This window comes from Moschus berezovskii, chromosome 17, assembly GCF_049115385.1.
Source record: "Moschus berezovskii isolate FMDL1 chromosome 17, NW_MosBer_1.0, whole genome shotgun sequence".
Lineage (NCBI taxonomy): Eukaryota > Metazoa > Chordata > Mammalia > Artiodactyla > Moschidae > Moschus > Moschus berezovskii.
In genome coordinates this window covers 58,325,507-58,352,433 of record NC_142476.1, presented here as the reverse complement: position 1 = coordinate 58,352,433, position 26,927 = coordinate 58,325,507, and the positions used below count along the sequence as shown (strand labels likewise).

The 26,927-nt window shown below is 35.2% G+C and overlaps 1 protein-coding gene across 13 annotated transcripts in view; it reads left to right on the top strand.

The window, feature by feature from the left end:
* Positions 1–26,927, top strand: part of CEP170 (centrosomal protein 170) — a 137,078-nt gene that overhangs the window by 74,276 nt on the left and 35,875 nt on the right. For 6 of the 13 annotated variants that reach the window (XM_055419717.2, XM_055419709.2, XM_055419708.2 and 3 more), the window contains exons 8-10: positions 6,866–7,342; positions 11,487–12,130; positions 24,540–24,689. In XM_055419717.2, coding sequence (XP_055275692.2) covers positions 6,866–7,342; positions 11,487–12,130; positions 24,540–24,689 — 1,271 coding nt within the window. The remainder of the gene's footprint in view (positions 1–6,865; positions 7,343–11,486; positions 12,131–24,539; positions 24,690–26,927) is intronic. The other 7 variants (XM_055419716.2, XM_055419715.2, XM_055419714.2 and 4 more) reach the window with 4 other exon arrangements.

Sequence of the window (26,927 nt, the reverse complement as noted above, 5' to 3'; positions counted from 1 at the left end):
TTGCTAGATTATGTATATCATAAAATTCCCTGGAAATTTAATAAATGCCACAATCATAAAATGCCTTAAGAACTTAAGGATATTGCTCTTCTGATTTAGATAACCATAACTGAGTCTAGCATGATTGTTTATTAAAAACTCTTCAGTTCAGTTCAGTTCAGTAGCTCAGTCGTGTCCGATTCTTTGCGACCCCATGAATCACAGCACGCCAGGCCTCCCTGTCCATCACCAGCTCCCGGAGTTCACTCAAACTCATGTCCATCGAGTCAGTGATGCCATCCAGCCATCTCATTCTCTGTCGTCCCCTTCTCCTCCTGCCCCCAATCCCTCCCAGCATCAGAGTCTTTTCCAGTGAGTCAACTCTTCGCATGAGGTGGCCAAAGTATTAGGGTTTCAGCTTTAGCATCAGTCCTTCCAATGAACACCCAGGACTGATCTCCTTTAGAATGGACTGATTGGATCTCCTTGCAGTCCAAGGGACTCTCAAGAGTCTTCTCAAGCACCACAGTTCAAAAGCATCAATTCTTCGGCGATCAGCTTTCTTCACAGTCCAACTCTCACATCCATACATGACCACGGGAAAAACCATAGCCTTGACTAGATGGACCTTTGTTGGCAAAGGAATGTCTCTGCTTTTTAATATATTATCAAGGTTGGTCATAACTTTCCTTCCAAGGAGTAAGCGTCTTTTAATTTCATGGCTGCAGTCAGCATCTGCAGTGATTGTGGAGCCCAAAAAAATAAAGTCTGACACTGTTTCCACTGTTTTTCCATCTATTTCCCATGAAGTGATGGAACCAGATGCCATGATCTTTGTTTTCTGAATGTTGAGCTTCAAGCCAACCTTTTCACTCTCCTCTTTCACTTTCATCAAGAGGCTTTTTAGTTCCTCTTCACTTTCTGCCATAAGGGTAGTGTCATCAGCATATCTGAGATTATTGATATTTCGTCCAGCAATCTTGATTCCAGCTTGTGCTTCTTCCAGCCCAGCGTTCCTCATGATGTATGTACTCTGCATATAAGTTAAATAAGCAAGGTGACAATATACAGCCTTGACGTACTCCTTTTCCTATTTGGAACTGTTGTTCCATGTCCAGTTCTGACTGCTGCTTCCTGACCTGCATACAGGTTTCTCAAGAGGCAGGTCAGGTGGCTTGGTATTCCCATCTCTTTCAGAATGTTCCACAGTTTATTGTGATCCACACAGTAAAGGCTTTGGCATAGTCAATGAAGCAGAAATAGATGCTCTTCTGGAATTCTCTAGCTTTCTCCATGATCCAGCGGATGTTGGCAATTGGATCTCTGGTGCCTCTGCCTTTTCTAAAACCTGCTTGAACATCTGGGAGTTCACAGTTCACATATTACTGAAGCCTGGCTTGGAGAATTTTGAGCATGACTTTACTAGCGTGTGAGGTGAGTGCAATTGTGCGGTAGTTTGAGCATTCTTTGGCATTGCCTTTCTTTGGGATTGGAATGAAGACTGACCTTTTCCAGTCCTGTGGCCACTGCTGAGTTTTCCAAATTTGCTGGCATATTGATGCACTTTCACAGCATCATCTTTCAAGATTTGAAATAGCTCAACTGGAATTCCATCACCACCACTAGCTTTGTTCATAGTGATGCTTTCTAAGGCCCACTTTACTTCACATTCCAAGATGTCTGGCTCTAGGTCAGTGATCACAGCATCGTGATTATCTTGGTCGTGAAGATCTTTTTTGTACAGTTCTTCTGTGTATTCTTGCCACCTCTTCTTAATATCTTCTGCTTCTGTTAGGTCCATACCATTTTTGTCCTTTATCGAGCCCATCTTTGCATGAAATGTTCCCTTGGAAGCTCTAATTTTCTTGAAGAGGTCTCTTGTTTTTCCTATTCTGTTGTTTTCCTCTATTTCTTTGCATTGATCGCTGAGGAAGGCTTTCTTATCTCTCCTTGCTATTCTTTGGAACTCTGCATTCAGATGCTTAAATCTTTCCTTTTCTCCTTTGCTTTTCTCTTCTCTTCTTTTCACAGCTATTTTTAAGGCCTCCTCAGACAGCCATTTTGCCTTTTTGCATTTCTTTTCCATGGGGATAGTCTTGGTCCGTGTCTCCTGTACAATGTCACGAACCTCCGTCCAGAGTTCATCAGGCACTCTATCTATCAGATCTAGTCCCTTATATCTATTCCTCACTTCCACTGTATAATCATAAGGGATTTGATTTAGGTCATATCTGAATGGTCTAGTGGTTTTCCCTACTTTCTTCAATTTCAGTCTGAATTTGGCAATAAGGAGTTCATGATCTGAGCCACAGTCAGCTCCTGGTCTTGTTTTTGCTAACTGTATACAGCTTCTCCATCTTTGGCTGCAAAGAATATAATCAATCTGATTTCGGTGTTGACTATCTGGTGATGTCCATGTGTAGAGTCTTCTCTTGTGTTGTTGGAAGAGGGTGTTTGCTATGACCAGTGCGTTCTCTTGACAAAACTCTATTAGCCTTTGCCCTGCTTCATTCCGTGCTCCAAGGCCAAATTTGCCTGTTACTCCAGGTGTTTCTTGACTTCCTACTTTTGCATTCCAGTCCCCTATAATGAAAAGGACATCTTTTTTGGGTGTTAGTTCCAAGGCATAAGCATCTTTTAATTTCATGGCTGCACTCAGCACCCACAGTGATTTTGGAGCCCCAAAACATAAAGTCTGACACTGTTCCCACTGTTTCCCCATCTATTTCCCATGAAGTGATGGGACCAGATGCCATGATCTTTGTTTTCTGAATGTTGAGCTTTAAGCCAACTTTTTCACTTTCCTCTTTCACTTTCATCAAGAGGCTTTTTAGTTCCTCTTCACTTTTAGTTGAGATTAATAATTAAGTATTAGTATGAATGAAAATTATTCTAATAATATTTTATTCATACCAGTGTTTTATTATTAATCTCATTAGGAGTATTTAGGGCTTCCCTTGTGGCTGAAATGATAAAGAACCTGCCAGCAATGCAGGAGACCCAGGTTCAATCACTGGGTCTGGAGGGTCCCCTGGAGAAGGGAATGGCTACCCACTCCAGTATTCTTGTCTGGAGAATTCCATGGGCAGAGCAACCTGGAGGGCTACAATCAGTGGGGGTTGCAGAGTCGGACATGACTGAGTTTACTTGAGTATAAATAAAACAGATTTTGAAGAGAAATGCATGTTAAATTCATAAATTTCAGAATGATTTTTACCAGTACTGAGAAAGGAAAGCTTTTATTTTTCTATATTAATTTAGAAGACCCTTAATAATTTCTCTAGTGGGCCTATAATCCCATGTATAGTAGGCCCACACTTGATGTGGTTTTATCATCTTTAGCAAAATGATTTCCTCTACTAATGAATTTTCCAGATGACCGAACTTCACTTTAACAACTGCAATATTTTTTTTTAAGTTTAACTATTCCCTTAATTTCTATTTACTCATATCATCTCCTTCTTAAGCAAAGATGGCTGAATATAATTAAAATGTTTACTTTATGACTCAGAAGCTTCATTATGAATATCAGTAATTGAACTATATGTTACAGTAATGTCCTTGGGAGACTTGAAGTATGTAAGACTATTTGCCCATATACTTAATGGTTCTGAACTGCTGTGTTTTTGAGCCACATGTCTCCTCTTGATTGTTTTTTGACTTATCTCAACCAGTTGACTCGTTTTCTTAGTGCGGAATATTTGACCTTAATCCTTGCTTTTACATACCCTCCAAATTTGTCACATGTAATCTGAGTAAATAGTCAAAAAAAAGGTTCTCAATGAGGGACTTTCCTTGTAGTAAAGATCACAGATATGAGGATATAGGTATTGCCATAACTGTCTTGGGTTTTTTTTAGAGTTAGATGTTTGGTTTTAGTTTTTGGTTTCCCTAGTTAGCTGTGTTGGAGGGTTGGGGGAGAAAAAGTAAGAGAAACATTTTTTTGTGTGCCTACTTTGTTCCAGACTTTTTCTGGGTGACTTATGCTATCTCAATTAATCCATACCTCACTGAATCTTCACAACAATCTTATGGGTGGGTATTATTTTCTCATTTTATAATGAGAAAAATGAGAATTAAGAACTGATAGAGGTGGGACTTGCCTGATTTCACATCTTCTTCCTGCTTTCTGCTAAACCAGGCTGTTTGGCTCTAATCATCAGATCATAACTGCTGTCTTTCTGCTCTGTTGTGCTGCTTGATATTGTTAGATAACTGATTACTGGATAAGTTGGGTGTTAGCCTATGGATGTCTCAGATTCTAATCTTTAGAGGAAAGTCAGTTTTGAAGTAGGAATAACTTAGGAAATAATAACCTTAAAAATAGTTACGTGCAATTGGTGACCTCTGCTTTTTAATGTGTTATAAAGTGAAAGCATGTTAAAAGTATGTCAGAAATAACTGAAGTTTTTCTTCTCAAGGGAGGAAAGTTGAGAACATATTCATTTGAATCATTAGTGACAAGTCGATGATAAATGCTATACCCCTGGGCCAGCTTGTTGCAGTTATTACTTCATAGTTCAGTCACATCATTTATTTGAGTATTCAGGTAGTGGTAGTAGGAAAATGCCACTTTTTGTCCTCAGTGTTACTCTGTTACCTGTAAGGATGCAAAAACAAAATGAATGTATGAGGTCAGGTAGATAGGAAGGATAGTTCTATATGAAATTGATCAGGTACAGTACATTATTAAATTAGTAAATAAACCAATGTATGAAAAAATAAAAACATCAGTGAGTTTACCAACATATATAGAGCAGTCAATGCATTTTACTCTCATGGTAATTTTAAGTGACAGGCCTTCAAAGTAAACTTTCAAGTGGACATTTTAATATTAAGGAAAAATAAATGAGCTCTTTAATAAAGACATTTTTGAAACATTACTTAGGTTATTCAGAATCTTGTATATCCTCTTTTTCTAGGTAGTGTGTAGAATTACTGCTTTGACAGTGTAGTTTTTCTGATACACTTTTTTTATTTTCAGTGGTGAGGAAAAACTAAGTAGATTTGACAAGGAAAATTTTTCAGTTAAAAATTGTTTTTGTTATATATTCTGTTTACTGTCTGTGTAACGTTTTTCACTTTTTTTTTTGGGGGGGGGGAGTGGAACTTGAGGTCTTTAATGCTCTGTGCCCTCCCTGAGCCACCAGGAAAGCCCCTGAATACTGGAGTGGGTAGCCTATCCCTTCTCCAGGGGATCTTCCTGACCCAGGAATCAAACCAGGTTCACCTGCATTGCAGACGAATTCTTTGCCACCCTCGTCAGTTGTGTTTTACACTGGAGATAATTCTTAATTTGGAACTTCCCAGGTGGTGTAGTGGTAAAGAACCTGCCTGCCAATGCAGGAGACATAAGAGACGTGAGTTTGATTCCTGTGTTGGGAAGATCCCCTGAAGAAGGGAATGGCAACCCTCTCCAGTATTCTTGCCTGGAGAATTCCATGGGGAGAGCCTGGTGGGCTGCAGTTCTTGGATTGCAAAAAGTCGGACTTGACTGAAGCGACTTAGCACACATGCAATACCTTGTGCCACACATTGGTCTATAGAGATGTTGCTGTTCCATTCTTGTATAATCTAAAAACAAACAGTTTTATGACTGTTTCATATTTAGAGTCTTGCTAGGAAACTGATTATAGCACCTGAAGAATTCCATCAGTATTTAATACTTGGAAAAATGTTTCAAGAGACCAAATACTTCACTTAATTAAATAATTATTGTAAACAAACTTGTCCCTCGTATATTCTTTCCTAATAAATTATTTGTAAATGATTTTTCTATCAATGTGTTTTTAAAAGGAATGCCTTTTTGAACTTTAGGGCAATAGTTTTTATTTGAATTCACTCTTTCCCATCTTTATAATAGTTCTTTTGCTTCCTGAAAACCAAAGCAGTTTAATCTTGATTTTTTTTTTGCATTTGTGATATCTGATAACAGATTTAAAACATTTCAGTTATCATTTTCGTTTATGTGCCTTCACATATTTTATATAGAAATGCATTTCTTTTCATGCCTTCTTATTTGTCTCTGAGGCAACAGAAGAAGAGTGTTCCAGAGTTACTTGCTTATGCCAACTCTTGTTGGTGATCTGAGATTTATAATTCAGCTTTCCTCTAAGGATTTTTGACAGTTGGGCATATTCTGCTGTATAGAGATGTACATGAGTTTTCTTTTGGAATTAATTGGCTGGCAACTGAATTTTCTATTTTTAACTTGTTTCACACTGCTGCTTGGATTTCATTTTACAAGCAAACCACATGTCTTTACTCGTTCTTTTTTTTTTTATAAAATGTTATCTGTCTTCTTGTAAGGATCACGCATTAGTAATATTATTTTTGTCATTCTGAAAGTAATGTCTCTAAATTGTGATGGTGAAGAATGGTAAGTAAAATCATCCTGTCCAGAATGTTGCTTATGTATTAACCTCATGTTTCTTTCTTCATTTGAACACGTTCTCCTTTAGAAATTTACTTGTTTTTGCAATATTCCATCCTCCTTACTTGATAAGGAAATTCCTATTTTTTTCTATCTCTCTAGATATGTACATTGAACATGCATCTCCATCTACATTTGATTTCATTTCTTTTGTACTTTTGATGATTTCTGAATCCACGTTGGAAACAAAAAGACCTAGCCTTGCAAAATCCCATCTCTTAACTGCTTTGCTATCCTTTGCACTGCTGCTTACCTTGCATCTCCCTATTCGTAACGGGAATGCCATGTTTATAATCAAAATTATTTCTCTTTTATGACATTTGTCATTCTTTTTCATCTAAGCAGCAATCTGCCTTCTGATTCCCATGGAGTAATGGAAGTGGCCATTACTATACTCCTTCAAGTTCTAGAAGCTCCCAAATATTTTGAATTTTCTCTTATTTTTCTTATTAGGGTGCAGCATAGATGCCAAGCAAGTTGAAGAACAATCTGCAGCTGCAAATGAAGAAGTACTTTTTCCTTTCTGTAGGGAACCAAGTTATTTTGAAATCCCTACAAAAGAATTTCAGCAACCATCACAAATAACAGAGAGCACTATTCATGAAATCCCAACAAAAGACACACCAAGTTCTCATACAACAGGTGCAGGGCATGCTTCATTTACCATTGAATTTGATGACAGTACCCCAGGGAAAGTAACTATTAGAGATCATGTGACAAAATTTACTTCTGATCAGCGCCACAAGTCAAAGAAGTCTTCTCCTGGAACTCAAGACCTGCCGGGGATTCAAACTGGAATGATGGCACCCGAAAACAAAGTAGCTGACTGGCTAGCACAGAACAACCCTCCTCAGATGGTATGGGAAAGAACAGAAGAAGATTCCAAGAGTATTAAAAGTGATGTTCCAGTTTACTTGAAAAGGTTGAAAGGTAACTTTTCAGAACTTCCTTTTTTATGGTTAAGTTCAGTCTTCACAGTCACCAAACTATGATTAGAAAAATAATTATACAAAGCTTCTGCTTCTGCTTTTTTGAAGGTTTATATTTGATCTTAAAGTTCAAAAGCCAGCCATTCTGCCCATATCCAACTTATTCATTCAGAACAGTCTGCCTTCATTTTCTTACCAAAACCAAATTGGTTTTGTAAATTTATATGTATGCCATTAAATATGTTTCTTTTTCCTGTGGAAATATTCATTCATTTCACCAGTGGAATTCCTTAGAAGACAATTCTCATCATTTTCCTGATTTAAGGAAAATATATGTTTAATTCTATTCTCTACTGTGTACTTCGTGTAAAATGTCAATATGTAGATTTTAAACGTTTTAAGTTACGGAATTACGGGCTTAGAGTTCTACTTTGGCAGCATAGTCAGGTTGTTGGTGGATTGTTTCAGACTGTTCTCAAGATACTCATATCATGAAACAAATTTTATATAGAGATACTAAGAATTAATTGAATTAAGAATTTTTTCACTAGTGAAAATTGCAGTTAAATGTTTATTTTTGAAATAATTATTAAATATGTTTTATTAAAAATACTTGACCAAAGTTAGTTAAAATACATCAGAGTATCAACTAACCATTTTCCCCCCATTGGTTTTGCTAGTTAAATTTTAATTTAGAATTTGCTGAATACAGATTTATGTTACTATATCTTGATTTTATTTACCAAGCTTACTATAAGGGAAATGATTACATGTTAATCTGATCATTCTGTTACCATACAAAAAGTTAAAGAGCTTTAAAAGAATACTTGTTGAGGTGAGATTGTATATTCCTTACCTTATGTCTCTAGCCCTTTCCTGGGACTTGAGTATGTGATAGGTACTCATTAATTTGAATAATCAATGAATGACTTCTTTATCATTGACAAAACTGACCCTGGTTTAACCTGTACTTTATGATTTGGGATTCTCGTCACCTAACAGAAGAAATACCTATTTCCTATTTGCTTCTAAGGCATTTCAAAATAGTGAGATGGTGTGATTACCTAATTCTTTCTTAGAGCCCATTACCATATTTAATTATAATCATAAGCATTTACCTGGCATACGAACTTTTGACATGTAATTGTTGTCTTTACTCCTAGTAGATAATAACATATATAACTGAGACCTATACCTGTATTGATATATATGTATAGGTTAAAGCTTACATATAAAAGCTACCCATTTGTAAACTGATCATTTTTTATGGATTGGATAAAATGAGACTGATATCCTAGTATAATGTAAAAAGTAGTGTAAACTTTGAAAATTTAAAAATAACGTGTTCTTTAGACCACCCTTAGCAAATGTACACAAATGAGCTAAGAGATAAACTACCATTAAAAAATACCTTTATGGAACTTTTCTGACATTCCAGTGGTTACGATTCTCTGCTTCCACTGCAGGAGGCACAGGTTTCACCCCTAGTTGGGGAACTAAGATCCTCCATGCCATGTGGTATGGCCAAAAAAAAAACACCTTTATTATACCCTTTTATTTGTAACTGTAATTTTACTTACAATGACTGTTTTCTGTTTTAGCTGTTATTTTGATACCTGTTAGAGGCATTAATGTTCACATTCAGACTGTATTCATATATTATGTTAAATTTTTGAAAATCCTTACCAGAAATTATACAAATTATTATTATCCCTCAGAGTTGATTAGATATACATTCTAATATGTTGCCATTGCGTAGAACCCTACTTTTAAATTTGCCTTCAGGACATTTTACAAACCATCTAAGAAAATGTCCTTGTGAATATGCCTCATTTTTGATCCAAGATTTATCCATTTTATTTTTTCAGGTGTATTTACAAATGACATTTTACTTTCCCCCAAAGTTAGAGCTGCCATCATTAGATAAAAGATTTTCCACAATTTAAAAGATCAAAAGTATATACCTAGACTCAAAATAAGTATAGGAAATAGAAACTATTTTACAATAATTAGACATTCAGCAACTTAGATCAGTCAAAAACTTGAAAGTTGGCAAAACAAAACAACTTTGCTCCTGCAAGAGTGAAATGCATGTGCTTTGGGACAGTGAAGATAATAATGTTAACAAAACCCATACACTTATACCCTTTAGGAGAGTTGAAGCTTCTTTTGGACACAGCTACTGATTAGTTACAGGCAATCTATCCTAAAAAATACTAGAAGAACTTCAACATATTAATGCATGATTAATGACAGACAAAACACAAAAAATCTCAACAGTTCCTAATGATTTTTTGTTAAATAAAAACAAAAATTGCAGTTCTGATCAGATGTGTTATCTTGTATAACACTGGAAAATGAAAAAGAAGAATAATTTTCTACAAAGAAAATGGCTAATCTATAACCTTTTAACCTGTAACTTAAAAGATACTGAAAAGACCTGACACCAGATAAGCATCAACTTTTTATATGTTGTTATAAGAATTAGCATATGTCATAACATATATGTTATATACATGTTATAACATATATAACTATGTTATAACATATAACTTGTTACAAGAAATAACATATAACTAACACTGACTCTATGGACATGAGTTTGAGTAAGTTTCAGGAGTTGGTAGATGGACGGGGGGGTCACAAAGAGTCAGGCACGACTGAGCAACTGAACTGAACAAGAACCAAAGCCTGTAAAGATGGTGTTTTCATAATGTGTATGTGTGTAATATGGGTCATCTGGTCCCATTACACATGAAATATGGGCATTTAGTTATTTACAGCTCTTACAAACTGGATTCCTTTTCATTATATCCAGTGCAATATGTACAATGTCCTATTTTTTTATGAGTTTTGTATTTGAATTAGTGGTTTTGTTTGCTTCTGCATTCCATCTGCCTATCCTTTATCCCTAGATTAATTACCAAAGCAGGAATTCCATTAATTAAACTGAACACCATTTTATTTTTTTTTCTTTTCATATTGCATTTTCAGTAGTTGCTAGTTTGAAGGAAGATTTTCGGATTTAGTTCTGGAAGTATTGAAATACACCTGATTGACTAGATTAATTTAAGCTTTCTTCTAAAGAGCTATCTTTTAAGCCCTCATTTTAAGCCCACACATAGAATAACTCAACTTTCCATTAAATTCGTGTTATAAGCATATAATAATTGTCATTTGATTATTTCCTCTAGTGTACTTATTGTTTATATGATAAGAATTCTAAATCAGTGAAAAATCAAGTAGTTTTCATAAGGTTTCACACTTAATCCTTAACAGAGCTATGAAGAGTAACAAAAAGCCTCTGTCAGGAAGCTGATGTTTTCAAAATCCAATTGCAGTATTCTATCTTGACTCTATATGCTTAATGCAGAAAACATATTTTTATCTCGTTATATTTAGCAACATGCCATTTGTCTGGTAGGTTTATATAGGATTTCATAGTCTATGCTTTTTCCATGCTAGACCTTTTAGCATGCTCTGTTTAACTAGTTGAAGCCACCAGAGTTTAAATGAGCGCACATACAAAATTGCAAAGATTATCATAGCAAAAAAGATGTTTGTAAAGAATTATACAGTAATTGGTGGAATCTGCAAATTTTCAGTTTTATATATTAGAAAGGAAAGGAATGCTGTACTTTTGGAAGTTTTGAACATCACTGAAATTAACGATTCATCACACTTTTATTGCATTTGCATTCTCTTTTCCTGTGTAATGATAAGCATTTCGGTGGGATCACACTTTTTTTTCTTTTTCCTTTCTAATGCTAAAGATAAATTTTTGATTATTTAAATAAGGTATAAGGTTTAAAGGCAGGATTAATATTTAATGTTACAAATACAGAATCACAGATGTTGTAGCACTGCTTATCTTTTAAGGCATTGATGAACCATTATAAAGTTAAAATTTGGAGAAAGAAAAGTAACCCTATTCAAGTGTTTATAAAGGACTCATTGTTGGTTGATGGAATTTGAATGTAAGCATTGCAATTGAGGGAAGTTTGCAGAGCCTGTTACTGAAAAGAACATATGACTTTGGATTGAAAGCGGGGAGGGGCAGAACAAGCAGCACTTTTGTATATGCTTTGATTTTCTACATAGGATTTTTTCCCTTCTCTATTATGTGGTTTCTTTTCTGTGTCCAGGAAACAAACATGATGATGGTACACAAAGCGACTCAGAAAATGCTGGGGCTCACAGGCGCTGTAGCAAGCGTGCAACTCTTGAGGAACACTTAAGGCGCCACCATTCAGAACAGAAAAAACTACAGAAGGCCCAGGCTACTGAAAAGCATCAAGACCAAGCTGTTGTAAGTCAAACTGCTTTTATGATTGCATTCTTTGATGAAGACAATCCCAGAAAAAGAAGGTCATATTCTTTCACTCAGAGTACGGGAATCTTGTGTCAGGAAACTACTTATTCAGCACCACATACAAAACTTGAAAAAACAAAATCTCCAACAGCAGATGCCAAAGTGGTTTCTTTGTCTTTACAGACTAGCTCTGCGCACCACAGAGGGGGGCATGGTGTTCCACATGGGAAATTGTTAAAACAGAAATCAGAGGAGCCATCGGTGTCAATTCCCTTCCTACAAACTGCATTATTAAGAAGTTCAGGGAGTCTTGGGCACAGACCAAGCCAGGAGATGGATAAAATGTTAAAAAATCAAGCTACTTCCGCTGCTTCTGAAAAGGATAATGATGATGACCAAAGTGACAAGGGTACCTATACCATTGAGTTAGAGAATCCCAACAGTGAGGAAGTGGAAGCAAGAAAAATGATTGACAAGGTAAATAATTGGTATTAGTTTTCTCGTGGTATATTTAACTGTTGGAAATTATTAGAGGATATAAAATGTTTTCATGTAGTTAGTATATTAAAACTTTAGGATTTTATTAGGGAACTGGAAACCTAACAATAAGACCAAAATTCTTTTTGATTTTGTTCTGCTTATATTCTGAATTTGCCTGAGTTTCATATGTAAAGTTCTGTACATACAAGCTGTTTGGACCTTTTAAAGTTGTAATAATTTAAGATTGACTTCTTAAATGCTACATCTTGACCATGCCCACTTTGCATTTAAAAACTAAAAATCAAAGAAAACCAAATTACTGTTGACTCCATTAATATAAACATGAGCTTCAGTTGAAAATAGTTAAACAAAGGTTTCCTGCCTACTAATTTTATTTTGGAAGCAGATGAAAATACATGTTTTAATCCATTATTCTTTCTCCTTAGTTTCTTCTCTTAATTTCTATTCACTGCTGTCTGTGGTGATAGAAAAGAAATGTGTAAAAACAAAAGCAGTGTGTTTATGATACTCTGAGCTTAACCAAGGGTATACCTAGTCATGATAATTATTTACATTACAGATTTTCATGTTTTTGATTAATGTGTATAATGATTGTTGTATGGGAAGATTGACTTTAGAATCTGCTGTATATTTTATCCCCTGGAAGACAGAAACATAAATTTGGCTAAGCATTAATCTCTTGTTACTTAGCACGTGAGCAGCATTAGCACCACTGGAGAGCCTGTTAGAAATACAAAATCTCCAGTCCATCTTAAACATAGTGAAAAGGAATCTGCTTTAAAAGTAGGGCTCATATGCAGATTAACATTTGAGATACACTAGTTCAGATGATGAGCTTACACAGTGGTCTTTTAGAGAATACACAAGATAACCTTTGGGAAGCAGGAAAATTATTAGGACTTATATTTACTTTAATTTCATAGTTTTTATTTCTATTTAAGAGTATGTTCTATAGTGTATACAGTCTATTACTACATTGGTATGTGTGTGTATATATATATATATAATTTCTAACATCCATTTATTGAGGAGCAAATGCTCAGAATTTTTCAGTGTTGGGCTATAGAACTCCAGACTTTCAGAAACTCATTAGTTTAGGAAATAGATGTTATGATGGTTGTTAATAAGAGAAATAAATAAAAAAAATAAAGAGAAATAAAGAAGTTTTTAAAAATTAACAAACAGATAAACTAATATTTCTAATAATAGTAAAGGAAAGCTAAGAACACAGTTGTAGCAATAGAAAATGACTCAGTCATTTCTAATTATTTTCATCACTGGGAATCAATAATGACATTACTTTCAGATTAAAGTTTATAATTTTACCTCTGGTCATGGAGAACAAGTATATTGCTATTTAAGATACTGTCAAGTAGAAAATAAAAGGATAGGTTTTAGAAAAAAAAAAAAGCTAATAAGTTTTAAAATTCAGATTAATATTAATTTTATTCTAGTGTATTTTTGATTCATGTATATTTCATTTATAGTTTATTGATGTTTCTCTATTAAAAGATCTTTCAGTGGGAGATTATATTGTAGTAGTTTAAAAACATGAACACTTGTAGGCAGACAGATCTGTACTAGATGAACCAGATATAAGTACACTGAGTGAACACTGGCTTGCAAAAAGAATTCAATAAAATATATAAGAGGCTTATTATTATAATGCTATCTTATATATAACTATATAAATATATAATTATTATAATGCTATTATAATGCTATCTTATGATAAAAGGTCTATGTTATTAACCTTATGAGGAGTTTCCATGTATGAATCGCTACACTCGGTTTTGATAAATCCTGAAAAGTTCCTCAGCATTGAAAAAGTCAAATCTGAAACTCAAATGGAAGTTAAAGTGCAAGGAAATAGCCTGGCCACAACAACAGAAAGTCATGAAGGAAGTCATTGTTGTCAGTTGAGACTCTTGAAAAGTAAACTGCTGGATAAAGAGAAGGACTACAAAACCTGGTGTGTACCTGCTGTCCATAATAAGCATCCTTTTTTTCATTTTCAAAGAGTCCCAATTTCAGTGACAAATTATATGGTCACACTATAGATAAAGAAAACCAAGAATCTAAAGCAGGATTCACTTAAGGGAATAATGTCAGAATGTGACTGAGTAGATAATTCAGTCATTCTTAGTTTGTATAAACCAGAAAACAAAGCTAAGGCCATAATTGTAGGAAGAAACAGGAGTCACTACATTATGTTGTGAATGCCAGAGAAAAAGAGCTGAGATTCTAATGGCTGTGGTTAAAGCTAGAGGTCAGATTCAGGCTAACTGAAGTCAGGCTCTGGGGAAACAAATGTCTGAAGAAAATGAAGTAACCTGTGAGCATGAAGAAAGCAAAGACCCAAAATAGTCAGAATCAGGGCGTAAGAAGGACTTTGGGAGGATGGGAGGAAATTCAGACATCATATCAAGTTGCTCGGGTAAGCTTTGTCATCCATTTTCTACCTTTTAAAGTTAGGGTGTGTGAGATGGAAGTGGGGACCATCAGCTGTTGTCCATCTGAATGTAATTGTTATTTGGGCCTGAAAACTTCAATGTGGTCTCTTTCCTTTTTTACTCCCTCATTTGAGAGCTGGTTTATGTCATTAATTGTTTTCTCAATCTTTATTCAGTATCTGCCACGTGCCCAGCTTTGTGTTAGGAGAGAGAGAGAGATTGAAATAGAAAAGACAGAGTTCTTCCCCTCAAGAACTAAGTATATGGAGGCATGGAAATATGCAAGTGAAAACATATGCATTAAAAATAGTATGGTGGATGCTTTGATAAGCAAACTGTTCAAGTAAGGGTACCAGAATCTTCCATGAGGAGATCTCAGGTTAGATATCTTTTCCTCAGAGAAGTCTTTAGCTGTCCAATCTAAGGCAATACCCTTCCCCTCCCCCGTACCGTCAGATCAACTTGTTTCATTTTAATCATACGCTTTATCACCATTTGATAGTTTCCTATTTATTTATTTGCCTCTCTGCTACCCTATAATACACACACAAAACACACAAATGTGTACATATGCAAGAATATAAATTCCATGACTGCAGGAACCTAGTGCCTGGCATATCAAATGTCCTCAGTAAATACCGAATTTAATTGCCAATTGACCTCATTTTGAAATATATGGTATTAATCCCATAATAGGCATGGGAAAACTCTCACGGAGAGTTTTTCAAAAATTTGGAGCAATCTTTTCAAAAGCCCGGGAGGGTAGAGGCCTTGTTCAGAGGACCGCACTCACTTTCAGAGAGATGAGATTGGCCTAGACATTGACAGCCCCTCTGTATCATATTAAGGACTTTAGTGGGTTTTTTTAATGCTGAATGCCATTGTGAATCATTGAACACTTAAATCTGGCAGTGACGTGCAAATCACTGTCATAAGTGTGAAGAATGGATTGAAACTTGGAAAGGCTGGAAGCAGAGAAGGCGGTTAAAAAGCTACTGACATGTACAGTGGTCGGTTGAATATAAATGTCTGGATCTTAGGTAAGAGATCTGGGATAAAATAGCATTTTTAGAATTAAAAAAGGGTAGCTGTGAATGCACAATACAGATGAGATCACCTGGAAAGAGTATATAAAAGTGAGAAGAGGCAAAGTACAAAATTCATAGCAACACCTGTACAGGTGAACAATGGAATAAGAGTAAATAAAGGAGGATCAAACATAGGAGTAAGAGAAAAGAACAATAGCACCTTGGAATCAGACAGAATATAATAAAAGTGAGTAAGCAGCAGTTTCATATGATACACTGACATTAAATATGATAAGCACTAGAATGCCTTTTCAGTTTTTCCCCAAAGTACATTGTATTTCTGCGTCTAGAGACGATAGGCAGAACATATAACTTGCCTCGCAACTCAGAAGTTGCATGCATGCTGTTAAAGTAGGATCTCTTTAAAGAGATGATCAAGCTATAATGCCATTATCTTTTTCTGTGTCGGTTATACTGTTATGTAATTCAAAGGCACTGAGATATCTCTGCCCAACCTCCAAGTTAACGGGATTACAACATTTTGGTTTGTACTTCTGTGTTGTGTGTTTGTCAGTAGATAAAACTTATTGTATGCTTTGTCCCCAAATTTACTTTTTATAATATTAACTCAAATGTCTGTTATTTATAAAGAACTCTTAAGTTTTACATCTAAGCTTACATGGAGATGTGCTATAATAAGAAAGTGCTGTTAACTGCCTGGATTAAAGGTAATTATCTTCCGCTGCAATGATAGCCTCCCCTAGACCTCCCTCCTTTGACTTCCCTATAATAACCTAGAGAACCCATCATAGTACCAGTTTCTTTTCCCCACTCCTTCGTCCAAAACACTGCTAAGGGAAGAGGAGGATACTGTCAGGGCTACTTCATAGACTTTTAGGCTAAATGAGAAAGACTTGGAATGAAAACAGCCAAATATTAAATGAAAAGAAAAAATAGTGGTCTTTGTAGAGTGCTTGAGGTTCTTTTGAAAAAAGTGTTTTTCTTCTCCATAAATTTCATACCACAGACCAGTTATACCAGATAGCTTCCTTCCTGAGTTTTGATTCCCCAATGCCTCTTAATTAGCCCTTCATGGGGCCTCGTATCTATCAGTGCTGATTCTGTAGGCAACAGGTGGTAGGGAAGAATCCAGAACCAGGAGAACTACACAGGACTGGAAACACAAAATGAGGAACATCGACAGCAGTGAGACATCCCAAAGGAAGTCAGTGCTGAGAACTTGGATCCAGGTATAAGCAATTTGGAATGAAGATATTCCAAACTCTAACATTCCCAGCAAGATTCTAGACTAGGTTCAAGTCAGAGCCAGGGAACTGTGATAAAGCAGAGTGAAAATCTAGAGAGCCTGTTAGAACACAGAGGAGGGAGGTATCTGCAGAGTCCACTCATAAACCCAATCAGGTGTCTGGGAACTAAAGGAAAAGAGATCAGATAAGAGCCTTGAGTAGTAAAAGAGGACCTTGATAATAATAGAGGCTGCATTTGGAATTTGACTTAATATTTTTTTTTCTAATTCCTATCAATCCAGAAATAATCTGAGTTAATATAAGGGCTGAAGCAAATAGTGGTTCTTGACAGATAAATTCTGACAGCTTGATTTTTGTTTTCTTTTATGTTAATCTTCTTTCCTGCTGTCTCTTCACTGAACAATTTAAAAAATTTTTTTGTATCAGGAGAATTCAGTTTTGGTCGCTCTGTTGATGCTCCTCTCCCCTTTTTAACAATCCAAGTCCTTCTTAGGTACAGGAAATGCTTTACTGCTGTATTAATCCCCAAAGCTTCATAAAGAAACCCTCACCTTTTTTTTCAGTTAAGAGCTTAATATTTAATAGGTTTGCCCCAATTTTTCTTTTTCTACTATTGTAAGAGATCTTATTTTCCTGGTTCTTAGGGGCTTTTCACTTATAGTGCCCTAGTCTAATAAGCTCTTCCCTGTGTGGTTTTTTGGTTTAGTTTTGCATGCCTACTTCCTTCTCATAATTTACTTTTAGAGGCTTTCTTTAACCACTCTATCTATAAAATAGCCCCAGCGTTACCCTCTTATAATACTACCGTGATTTCTTTATAGAACTTACCTCTAGCTAGTTTATTTTCTCTCTATCCTTTCTAGAATGATCTCATTTGTATTCATCATGTCTGTATTTCTTGTGCCAAGAACAGTGCCTGGTATGTAGTAGACACTCAGTAATTATCATTTGAATGGATAAATGAGAAAGAAAAAATATTGACTTGATTTTTATGTTTATCAATATTTATATGTGGTTAGCTATATATTAGCTAATTTATTTCAGTGAATTTATAGATTGATTAAATGCAGTGAGGCCTCCACAAACAGATTTTCCTATATTTTATGTGCTGAAATTTGTTTATATCTTGATTCCAAAATAACTTGTTAAAATGTGTAATTTAAAACCTGTTTTGTAAGTTTTTCTTTGTAATAAGAAATATGAAAGCTGCAAAAGAGTATTGGTTGCATCAGAAGAAATGTGTAAGTTTCAGGGGAATTGCTTTGATTAGTAGAAATCTAGAAATACTTTTGAGTTTCTATTATACCCACTTAAGCACTTAATGCTTAAAAATCTGTTTGGCAAAGAAAGCATAAGATGGTAATTGATGAGCAGCCAGATTTTAGGTATGAAAGAAAAGAATGCATGACAATGAATTAAGCCATAAAAAGGAGAGAAACTGGACATTTTAACTATAGAAGCATTAGATAAGAACTGAGTGTGATTTGAATATACAAAAGGAGGAACTAATAGAAAAATAATGCTAAACAGTGATGAAAAAGGAAAAGAAGGTGGCTGTAAGACTCCAAAAGAATAGGAAGAATCAAGGATGTAGGATAGGTTCTGGGAAAGGACAGAGATTTACCCAGACAGATGAAAAGGAAGAACGGTAAGGTCAGATGGTACATTTCAGTTCAGTTCAGTCGCTTAGTCGTGTCCGACTCTTTGCGACCCCATGAACCGCAGGACGCCAGACTTCCCTGTCCATCACCATCTGTCAGAGTCCACCCAAACCCATGTCCATTGAGTCACTTATGCCATCCAACCGTCTCATCCTCTGTCATCCCCTTCTCCTGCCCTCAATCTTTCCCAGCATCAGAATTTTTTCAAATGAGTCAGTTCTTTGCATCAGGTGGCCTAAGTATTGGAGTTTCAGCTTCAACATCAGTCCTTCCAATGAACATCCAGGACTGATGTTCTTTAGGATGGACTGGTTGGATCTCTTTGCAGTCCAAGGGACTCTCAAGAGTCTTCTCCAACACCACAGTTCAAAAGCATCAATTCTTCAGTGCTCAGCTTTCTTTATAGTCCAACTCTCACATCCATACATGACCACTGGAAAAACCATAGCCTTGACTAGACGGGACCTTTGTTGGCAAAGTAATGTCTCTGCTTTTTAATATGCCATTAAAAGGCATTTTAAGGTTGGTCATAACTTTCCTTCCAAGGAGTAAGTGTCTTTTAATTTCATGGCTGCAATCACCATCCGCAGTGATTTTGGAGCCCAAAAAATAAAGTCTGACACTGTTTCCACTGTTTCCCCATCTATTTCCCATGAAGTGATGGGACCGGATGCCATGATCTTAGTTTTCTCAATGTTGAGCTTTAAGCCAACTTTTTCACTCTCCTCTTTGACTTTCATCAAGAGGCTCTTTAGTTCTTCTTCACTTTCTGCCATAAGGGTGGTGTCATCTACATATCTGAGGTTATTGATATTTCTCCCGGCAATCTTGATTCCAGCTTGTGCTTCTTCCAGCCCAGTGTTCCTCATGATGTACTCTGCATATAAGTTAAATAAGCAGGGTGACAATATACAACCTTGACGTACTCCTTTTCGTATTTGGAACCAGTCTGTTGTTCCATGTCCAGTTCTAACTGTTGCTTCCTGACCTGCATATAGGTTTCTCAGGATGCAGGTCAGGTGGTCTGGTATTCCCATCTCTTTCACAGTTTTCCACAGTTTGTTGTAATCCACACAGTCAAAGACTTTGGCACAGTCAGTAAGACAGAAATAGATGTTTTTCTGGAACTCTAGATGGTGCCTTTAAAAACAAACAGGTAGGTGGCTCAGTGGTAAAGAATTCACCTGCCAGTGCAGGAGATGTGGGTTCGTTCCCTGGGTTGGGAAAGTCCCCTGGAGAAGGAAATGGCTACCCACTCCAGTATTCATGCCTGGAAAATCCCATGGACAGAGGAGCCTGATGGACTACAGTTCATGGAGTCACAAAAGTCAGACACGACTTAATGACTAAACAACAAAATTTACGTAATATTTTCTGTATTAGCCATTTGAAGTGCACAGTTTATTGATTTTTAGTACATTCACATTGTTCAACCATCAACACTGTGTAACTCCAGGACATTTTCATCACTTCATAAAGAAATCCCATGCATATTAAGCAGTCAGTCTGTCCTCTGGCTCCTGGCAACCACCAGTCTACTTTCTGCATCTGTGGATTTGCTTCTGGCCATGTCCTATAAATGGGATCTCATAGCATGTGGCCTTTTATGACTTGCTACTTTTCACTTTGTACAATCTTTTCAATGTTTGTCCATGCTATAGCATACATCAATACTTCATTCATTTTTTTGACTGAATAATAAAAAAATAATAATAGTGTGTGGATATACCAAATTTTTTTATCTGTTCACTCATTAATGGACATTTGGGTTGTTTCTACCTTTCAGCTATTGTGAATAACGCTCTGTGAACATGCATGTACTTGTGTTTATTTATATATCATGCTGAATTATAATGTATATCTCATACCCCAGTTCTGAGCTCTTCTTTTATAACTTTGTCTGATTTTAAATTTAAAAATTGGTTAAAAATATATTATAGAAATAACAGTGTTAAACGTTCAGAACCATTTATTCCAGTGAATTTGTTGGCTTTTGTATTTTAAAAATGAAATTAGATTTTCTTGGAAAATTGCAAGTTCAACTTCTATTAAATTTTCTGATTTTGTTCCCTGATATTAGTGGCTAGCATTCTGCATAATTCTTGAACTGTTATGTGTCAAGTGATTTCCGTAACCCATGAGAAACTCTACTGTTGATTTGAACTAGTAGAGACTGGCAGATTCTTTACTGTCTGAGCCACCAGGGAAGCCCAAATTCCATTTCTGTGGGAGAATAAATTAAGAATTTCAACTGAGTTGGAAAAATGTTAAATGAATTCATTGAGGACTGTTGCTACTCACTTGGGAGTAGCCTTCTCCCTTCCTCCACCCTTTTTCACACTTCTCTCAGCTTTCTGTCACAAGAAGTGTGCAACCTGTGTCTGAGGCTACCAAATGTAATTTGATCCCTCTTTCAAGTATTCAGTAGGTGTAATATTTACCCCCATGAAAGTTAATCTTGGGTTTGATATACCATTATTCTCCCTTCTCCAACTTCCAATTTCAGAATTAGACACTGGACATTCTCAATATAGTCTGAACCTTTAACTAATAATGACGATAGTGATAATATGGTAGTGAAAAATCAAGGTCAAACTTTTCATAGGCTCACTTTCTGTTATACATGCTAGTCTTTTTTCATCCTGAAGAATGTTTAATTTATTTAAATTTAAAACTAAAATCTAAAAATATTGCCAAGTTTTTTTTTTAACTTCGGAGTACCTCTGCTTGGTTCAAATGGCATTCTGTTTTTTGTATTTCTTTTCCCCTAAGCTCCTGATTTAGACCTCAGCTCCTTGAGAGCAAGGACAGCAAAAAAAAAAAAAAAAATATATATATATATATATGTATATATATACATATATATGAGTAGGAGCTGGCAGCCCACTCCAGTATTCTTGCCAGGATAATCCTATGGAAGAGGAACCTGGTGGGCTACAGTCCAGGGGGTCGCAAAGAGTTGGACACAACTGAGCTTATATATAGTTTGTTTATTTTTTAAATGCCCTATGGTGGTGAACCCAACAACCTACCAATAATGTTACCATACCTCAGTAGCAGGTTGTTAAGACTATTTAAAGTAGCCAATGAGATATAGCTGTGAAATCCCAAAGTGAGATACTACATATCACATGTATGTATTCAAAGGAAAAGATTGAGAACATGTTCCCTAATTCTATCTTCTTACCCTAAACCTCAAGACTCCTAGAGGAGTCACAGGTCACTCCCCCATAGAGAGATGAATCTGTCTGGATCAAGGGAATTATAGGGAAGAATACATGAAAACCACTTCCAGCCCTTAAGGTAAATAAATAATTTTTAAATTGCCAGTACCAGAGAGCACAGAGAGTACAAGTTCAAAAAGAAATTTTCTATTCCCATACCACTCCTGCTCCTTTCCATGCCCTTTGGAAAAATTAAAAACTGACAAACTTAAGAGGAAGATTCTACTTAGGAAATATAAAAGTTGGACAGATATCTGCTCTTTCTTTCTTTCTCACTTTAGACTTCTAATCTAAAAAAGTTTCTAGCTGAGTGAGAGGCACCCTGATTTTGTACTTTATCAAGTTTGGGGGTTTAAATGAGCCCTGCGTAATGGGGAAGAGAAGAGATTCATGAGCCTAGGTTACCATAGTGTGTTTATAATATCACTGAGCCATCTAGGAGGAGAAAGTACAGATAGGTTGAGTAACAGTTTGCAGTTAGTGATTTCAGTGACGATCACTTGGGGACAAAATCTAGAATGAAAAGATGAGAAAATCTAGCAAGCTTGGTCTCTGCTTTGAGGAGCCTTCAAGTTGTGTTTAAGTTATGTATGCATGTCAGATTATATGTACTTTTTAGATGTGAAAAGTACTATAGCTTTAAAGTACAGAGTATAGCTGTTTCTGTCTTCTTTGTTTTCACATGAAAGTTGTAGATTTTTTATACTGAGACATGAAAATGAAAATTTAGATTTCAAGCTGAACTAGTTATTAGTATCATTAATTTTTCAAAACACTATCAAAAATATAGGTATGAACTTTGAAGGCTTCCTTGCTCATACAACAAACACTACTTCAGGCCATATTACTTGTTTGGAAAATATCAATAAATTGCTGCTTCTCTGACAGATATGTGTATAGCTGTTAATACCTCTGATGTTTTAAGAGGAATCTGTAGGAAGTCATGTAACTATACTTTCTGTACAGCTTCAGTCCCTTTCCCTAAAAACATTAGTTCTCTGTGTGTGTGTCTTTCATTATTATTTCAAAATAGTGTCAGAAGCAATTTGAAGAGATTTAATAGATTCGGAACTGCTGATGCTTAGATATTTAAGGAAATCAAAGTTTTGGAAGTCCATTTCGAGTATGGATTAGAATTAAATATCAAATCAGAAATTAACTGAAGGTAAATTTTATATTAATGTGCCAGAGAGATACAACATACAAATAATCACATGTGATTATTTTTATCTTTTACTCAAAAACTTGAGTTGTAATTTTTTTGTGTGATTATGCAAATAAGGAAATAAGCTTCAGTAAATGTGGAGTTCAGTGACTTGAGTTAGAGATAATTTTAAAATTTTAAGGTAGTCACGCATAACTTAGTGGTTCTGATTTCTTTCTTTACAAGTGGAGTTGAAGGCAGAGCACATGGAAAGATATATTTAGTATGTCTTACTGCTGTTCTTGTTAAACTTGCTAGTTCTACTGTTTGGCAAAATGAAACGGGTTTGTTTTTTCCTTTCTGTATACTAAAAAAATTCATATTTGATTTAATAGTCAATAATACCCAGTTTTCTCTTAAAGCAAAGATAATTTGAATATTGAGTGGTTCAACAGAATATTAAATCATAATTCTTGAGAACTGTACAGTTATATTTGAATTAAATAGTAAGTAATGACATCTAGTGGTAACATTTCAAAGTTCAGTGAATTTTGCAAATTTGATATTTGCTTTACGAAATGTAGACTTCAGAATTTATCAGCCATCATTAAAATGTTTTCTAGAAAATAGTTTGACTTAAAGATTTTTTCCATTTTTGTAGAAAATGAAGGCTCTTTGATTTTATTCTAAAGCTCTCTTCTACAGAGTGCTAATTCAAGCACATGTTACCATTCTTCATTTTAATTATTAGAACCACAACTTATACCTATAAATAATAACCATTGGCAACCAAGTAGACTTAATATTAAAACAGTGTTAAAGTTTATATAGTTATAAACTTTTCCCAGTCAATTCAAAGCCTTAGTTGTGCCAATAAATGAGTAAGACTCAGGTAACTGCCCTTAAAGGTACATGATTGATTGTTGGTCTCTGTGTTTAGAATATTTCAGAAGTATTGACTACAGACAGTCTTCTTATTGAAAGAAGCCTTCTTATTGCTAACCTGTGTGAACAGACTCAGGAATCTGCATTTCAAACAAAGGCCTTTAAGTTTAAAAATTATGTTCTACTCTACACAAAGTTTAAGAATTATAGGATGTTTTATACAAAGATCGTACAATAAAATCTGTTATTTAGTACCTGAGAAAATTATATGTATACATTTAATTCATGTATGTAAATATTAAGCACTTGTTAGGGAAGGAACAGATAAAATCAACCATAAGCTTTAAGCTTCCAGCATGCTTCTCAAAAGCAGAGACAAGCTGAAGTGGTGTGGTACTCTATCCTAACACTTGGCATCTTAAAATGCTTACCATTATTAACATCTTTTAACAAAGCAAATGTAATATTCTGAATATCTCTTATTTATTATCAAATGATACATTTGCTAAATGTTTAAAAAGGTTAGTTACGTTTACATAAGCTACCACTGCCCTGTTTTCATCTCCAGCTATTACTCCTATCATTAAACAAGTTTCCCTCATTATTGAACTTACCTATGAAATTAACTTAAAATACTGTTTTTTGCCTCTGAAGTTACTGATAATGCTCACATATTAATCTGCTACTCAGAATCTCATTTGTAAAATAATTTCTCCTCCTAGGTATTTGGAGTAGATGACAATCAAGATTATAATAGGCCTATTATCAATGAAAAACATAAAGATCTGATAAAAGATTGGGCTCTCAGTTCTGCTGCAGTAGTAATGGAAGAAAGAAAACCACTGAGTACACCTGGATTTCACAACTCAGAGGTATACACATCTTCCTCAAATTTTTTACATGCGCAAAATATAAATGTTTATTATTTGTTAATTACAGCTGACCCCTGAACCATATGGGTTTGAACTGCGCAGTTCCACTTTCACACAGATTTGTTTTTTCACTAAATACCTACTACAGTAGTACATGACCCATGGTTGAATCCAGGGATTGGAAACCATGAATACAGAGGGCCACCTGCAAAATTATAAATGGAGTTTTGGCTTCACAGTGGGTTGGAGCTTTTATTCCCCCTCGGCCCTCACTTTTTTTAATGGTCAGCTGTATATTATTTTAAGCAGTTAATATATCCTCTTGTAAAACACTGTAATATTTTTTTGTCAGTCAGTGAAAATGTTAACTTTCAGTTAGCAGTTAATGAACTATTTGCTCACTGTCTCTGACATTGAGATAAAGTGTGTGTGTATATATATATATATACACTGCATATACTTACTAGAAGGTCATGTATTGGAAAGGAAAGATCTATCATGCAAGGTTGTGCCTGATACATACAACTTAAAAACCTAAATAAGTGCCCTTGTAGTGCATTCCAGGATGCAACTAGAAAGGGTGGCTTGGTTGATAGTTACGGAGTCAGTGTAGCATAGTAAAGCTCTTAAGACCTGAGTACAAATCCTAGAACTGCCACATCTAACAGGGTATCTTTGAGTCAGTCATTTCCCCTCCTCTCATCTTTAGTTTTCTCATCTATGCAAATGGTATTTTTCTAAAACCTATTTACAGGGAAGGATATGAAGGATAGAAAGTACCCTGCAGAATAATTGTCTTAGATTTATGCAGTCAACAAATGTTTATCCCTTTACTAGAAATGTTAATAGAATTTCATTGTACACTAATATATTGGAAGAAGTGTAAAAAAAAATTATATATGACTGAGAAGTATTATAATTTATTCAGCTAATAAGATCTAACATTCAGTGGAAGTTTTCTGCGTAGCATTTTACAAATAGTGAAACTGAAGTATGTAGAAATTAACTTGGTCAAGGTCTTAAAACTCATACCTTGTGAGGCCAGAATTTGAACCTTAAAGAGCTTTGATGTGTTAACCCTTTCTCTTATTCATTATAGTACCTTTCTAAAAATGAGTTAATTTAAAATATACAAATAGTAAATATATATTAAATATAAATTGAATCTTAAGGTATAAATAAAACAAAATATAAATGAAATATTTGTGTGAAATATATTCTTTATAGTCAACTGAATTCAGATATATATTTGCCTATTAATATAAAGTTTTTCCCTTTATGGTCTGCTATTTCCTGAAAACTGTTGAAACAGTTTTATTTTGATGTTTTTCAAGATGCTTGATTTACTTATTGAAAGCAAGTGATACTTATTAAAAGCAGTGGTTTGGTATTCTGATTAATTTAGAAAGGGTGCTGGTGACTGTGAACTTGTTAGACTCCCTCTTCTCTTTATCCCCTCAGCCCATGCCAAGTAAATTTATATATAGCCCAAGTATATACGTGCCTTTGAAGGAACCACCTAAACAGCCGTTAGAACATTCATTATGTAGAATGGGTCTACATAAATGTGTGACTTTGAAACCCATTCTGTTGTGGGTATTCCTAGAATGATGTGAATGGCTCTGGTACCTCCTTCAGTCTCAGAACTGTGAACAACTCCCACAAAATCTTGGCAGGAATTCAAAGATTCAGCAGGCTTTGGTATCTTTAGGCTTTACTGTACATATGTCACTTTGTATGCAACTTACTATTTTAATCCATTATTCTTGAAATCATATAGTATATAGTCTTATGAAATATTTACCAGTTTTTAGACTGTCATTTGACACTTTTAATAAAATGCTTTCTGAAATAATTCAGAATAAATTTGATCAGAACTTTCCAATTCTTAGTTATCATTACAGATTCAGTACTGAGCATTGACTTAAATTTCTAGTGAGGAAACAGTTTTTTCTATACACCTAGATCGTCCATCTTAAATACATAGATTGACCTGGGCTTAAGAATTACCAATATATAATCCATATATATGGAACCATATCATGAATTAAATTCTGTTTCACACTTGACTAATCATTTGCCTTAAAGACAGATCTAGATGGGACAGGTCTGTGTTCAGACTGGTTATACAAACATTCTTAAAGATTTGAGTGATTTCTAGCTTCTTCTGAAAATACTAAGTATTGCAGAAAGAAGCCTAAAGCTTTGGCTTGTATTTGAAATCCCTGAAGACATGAC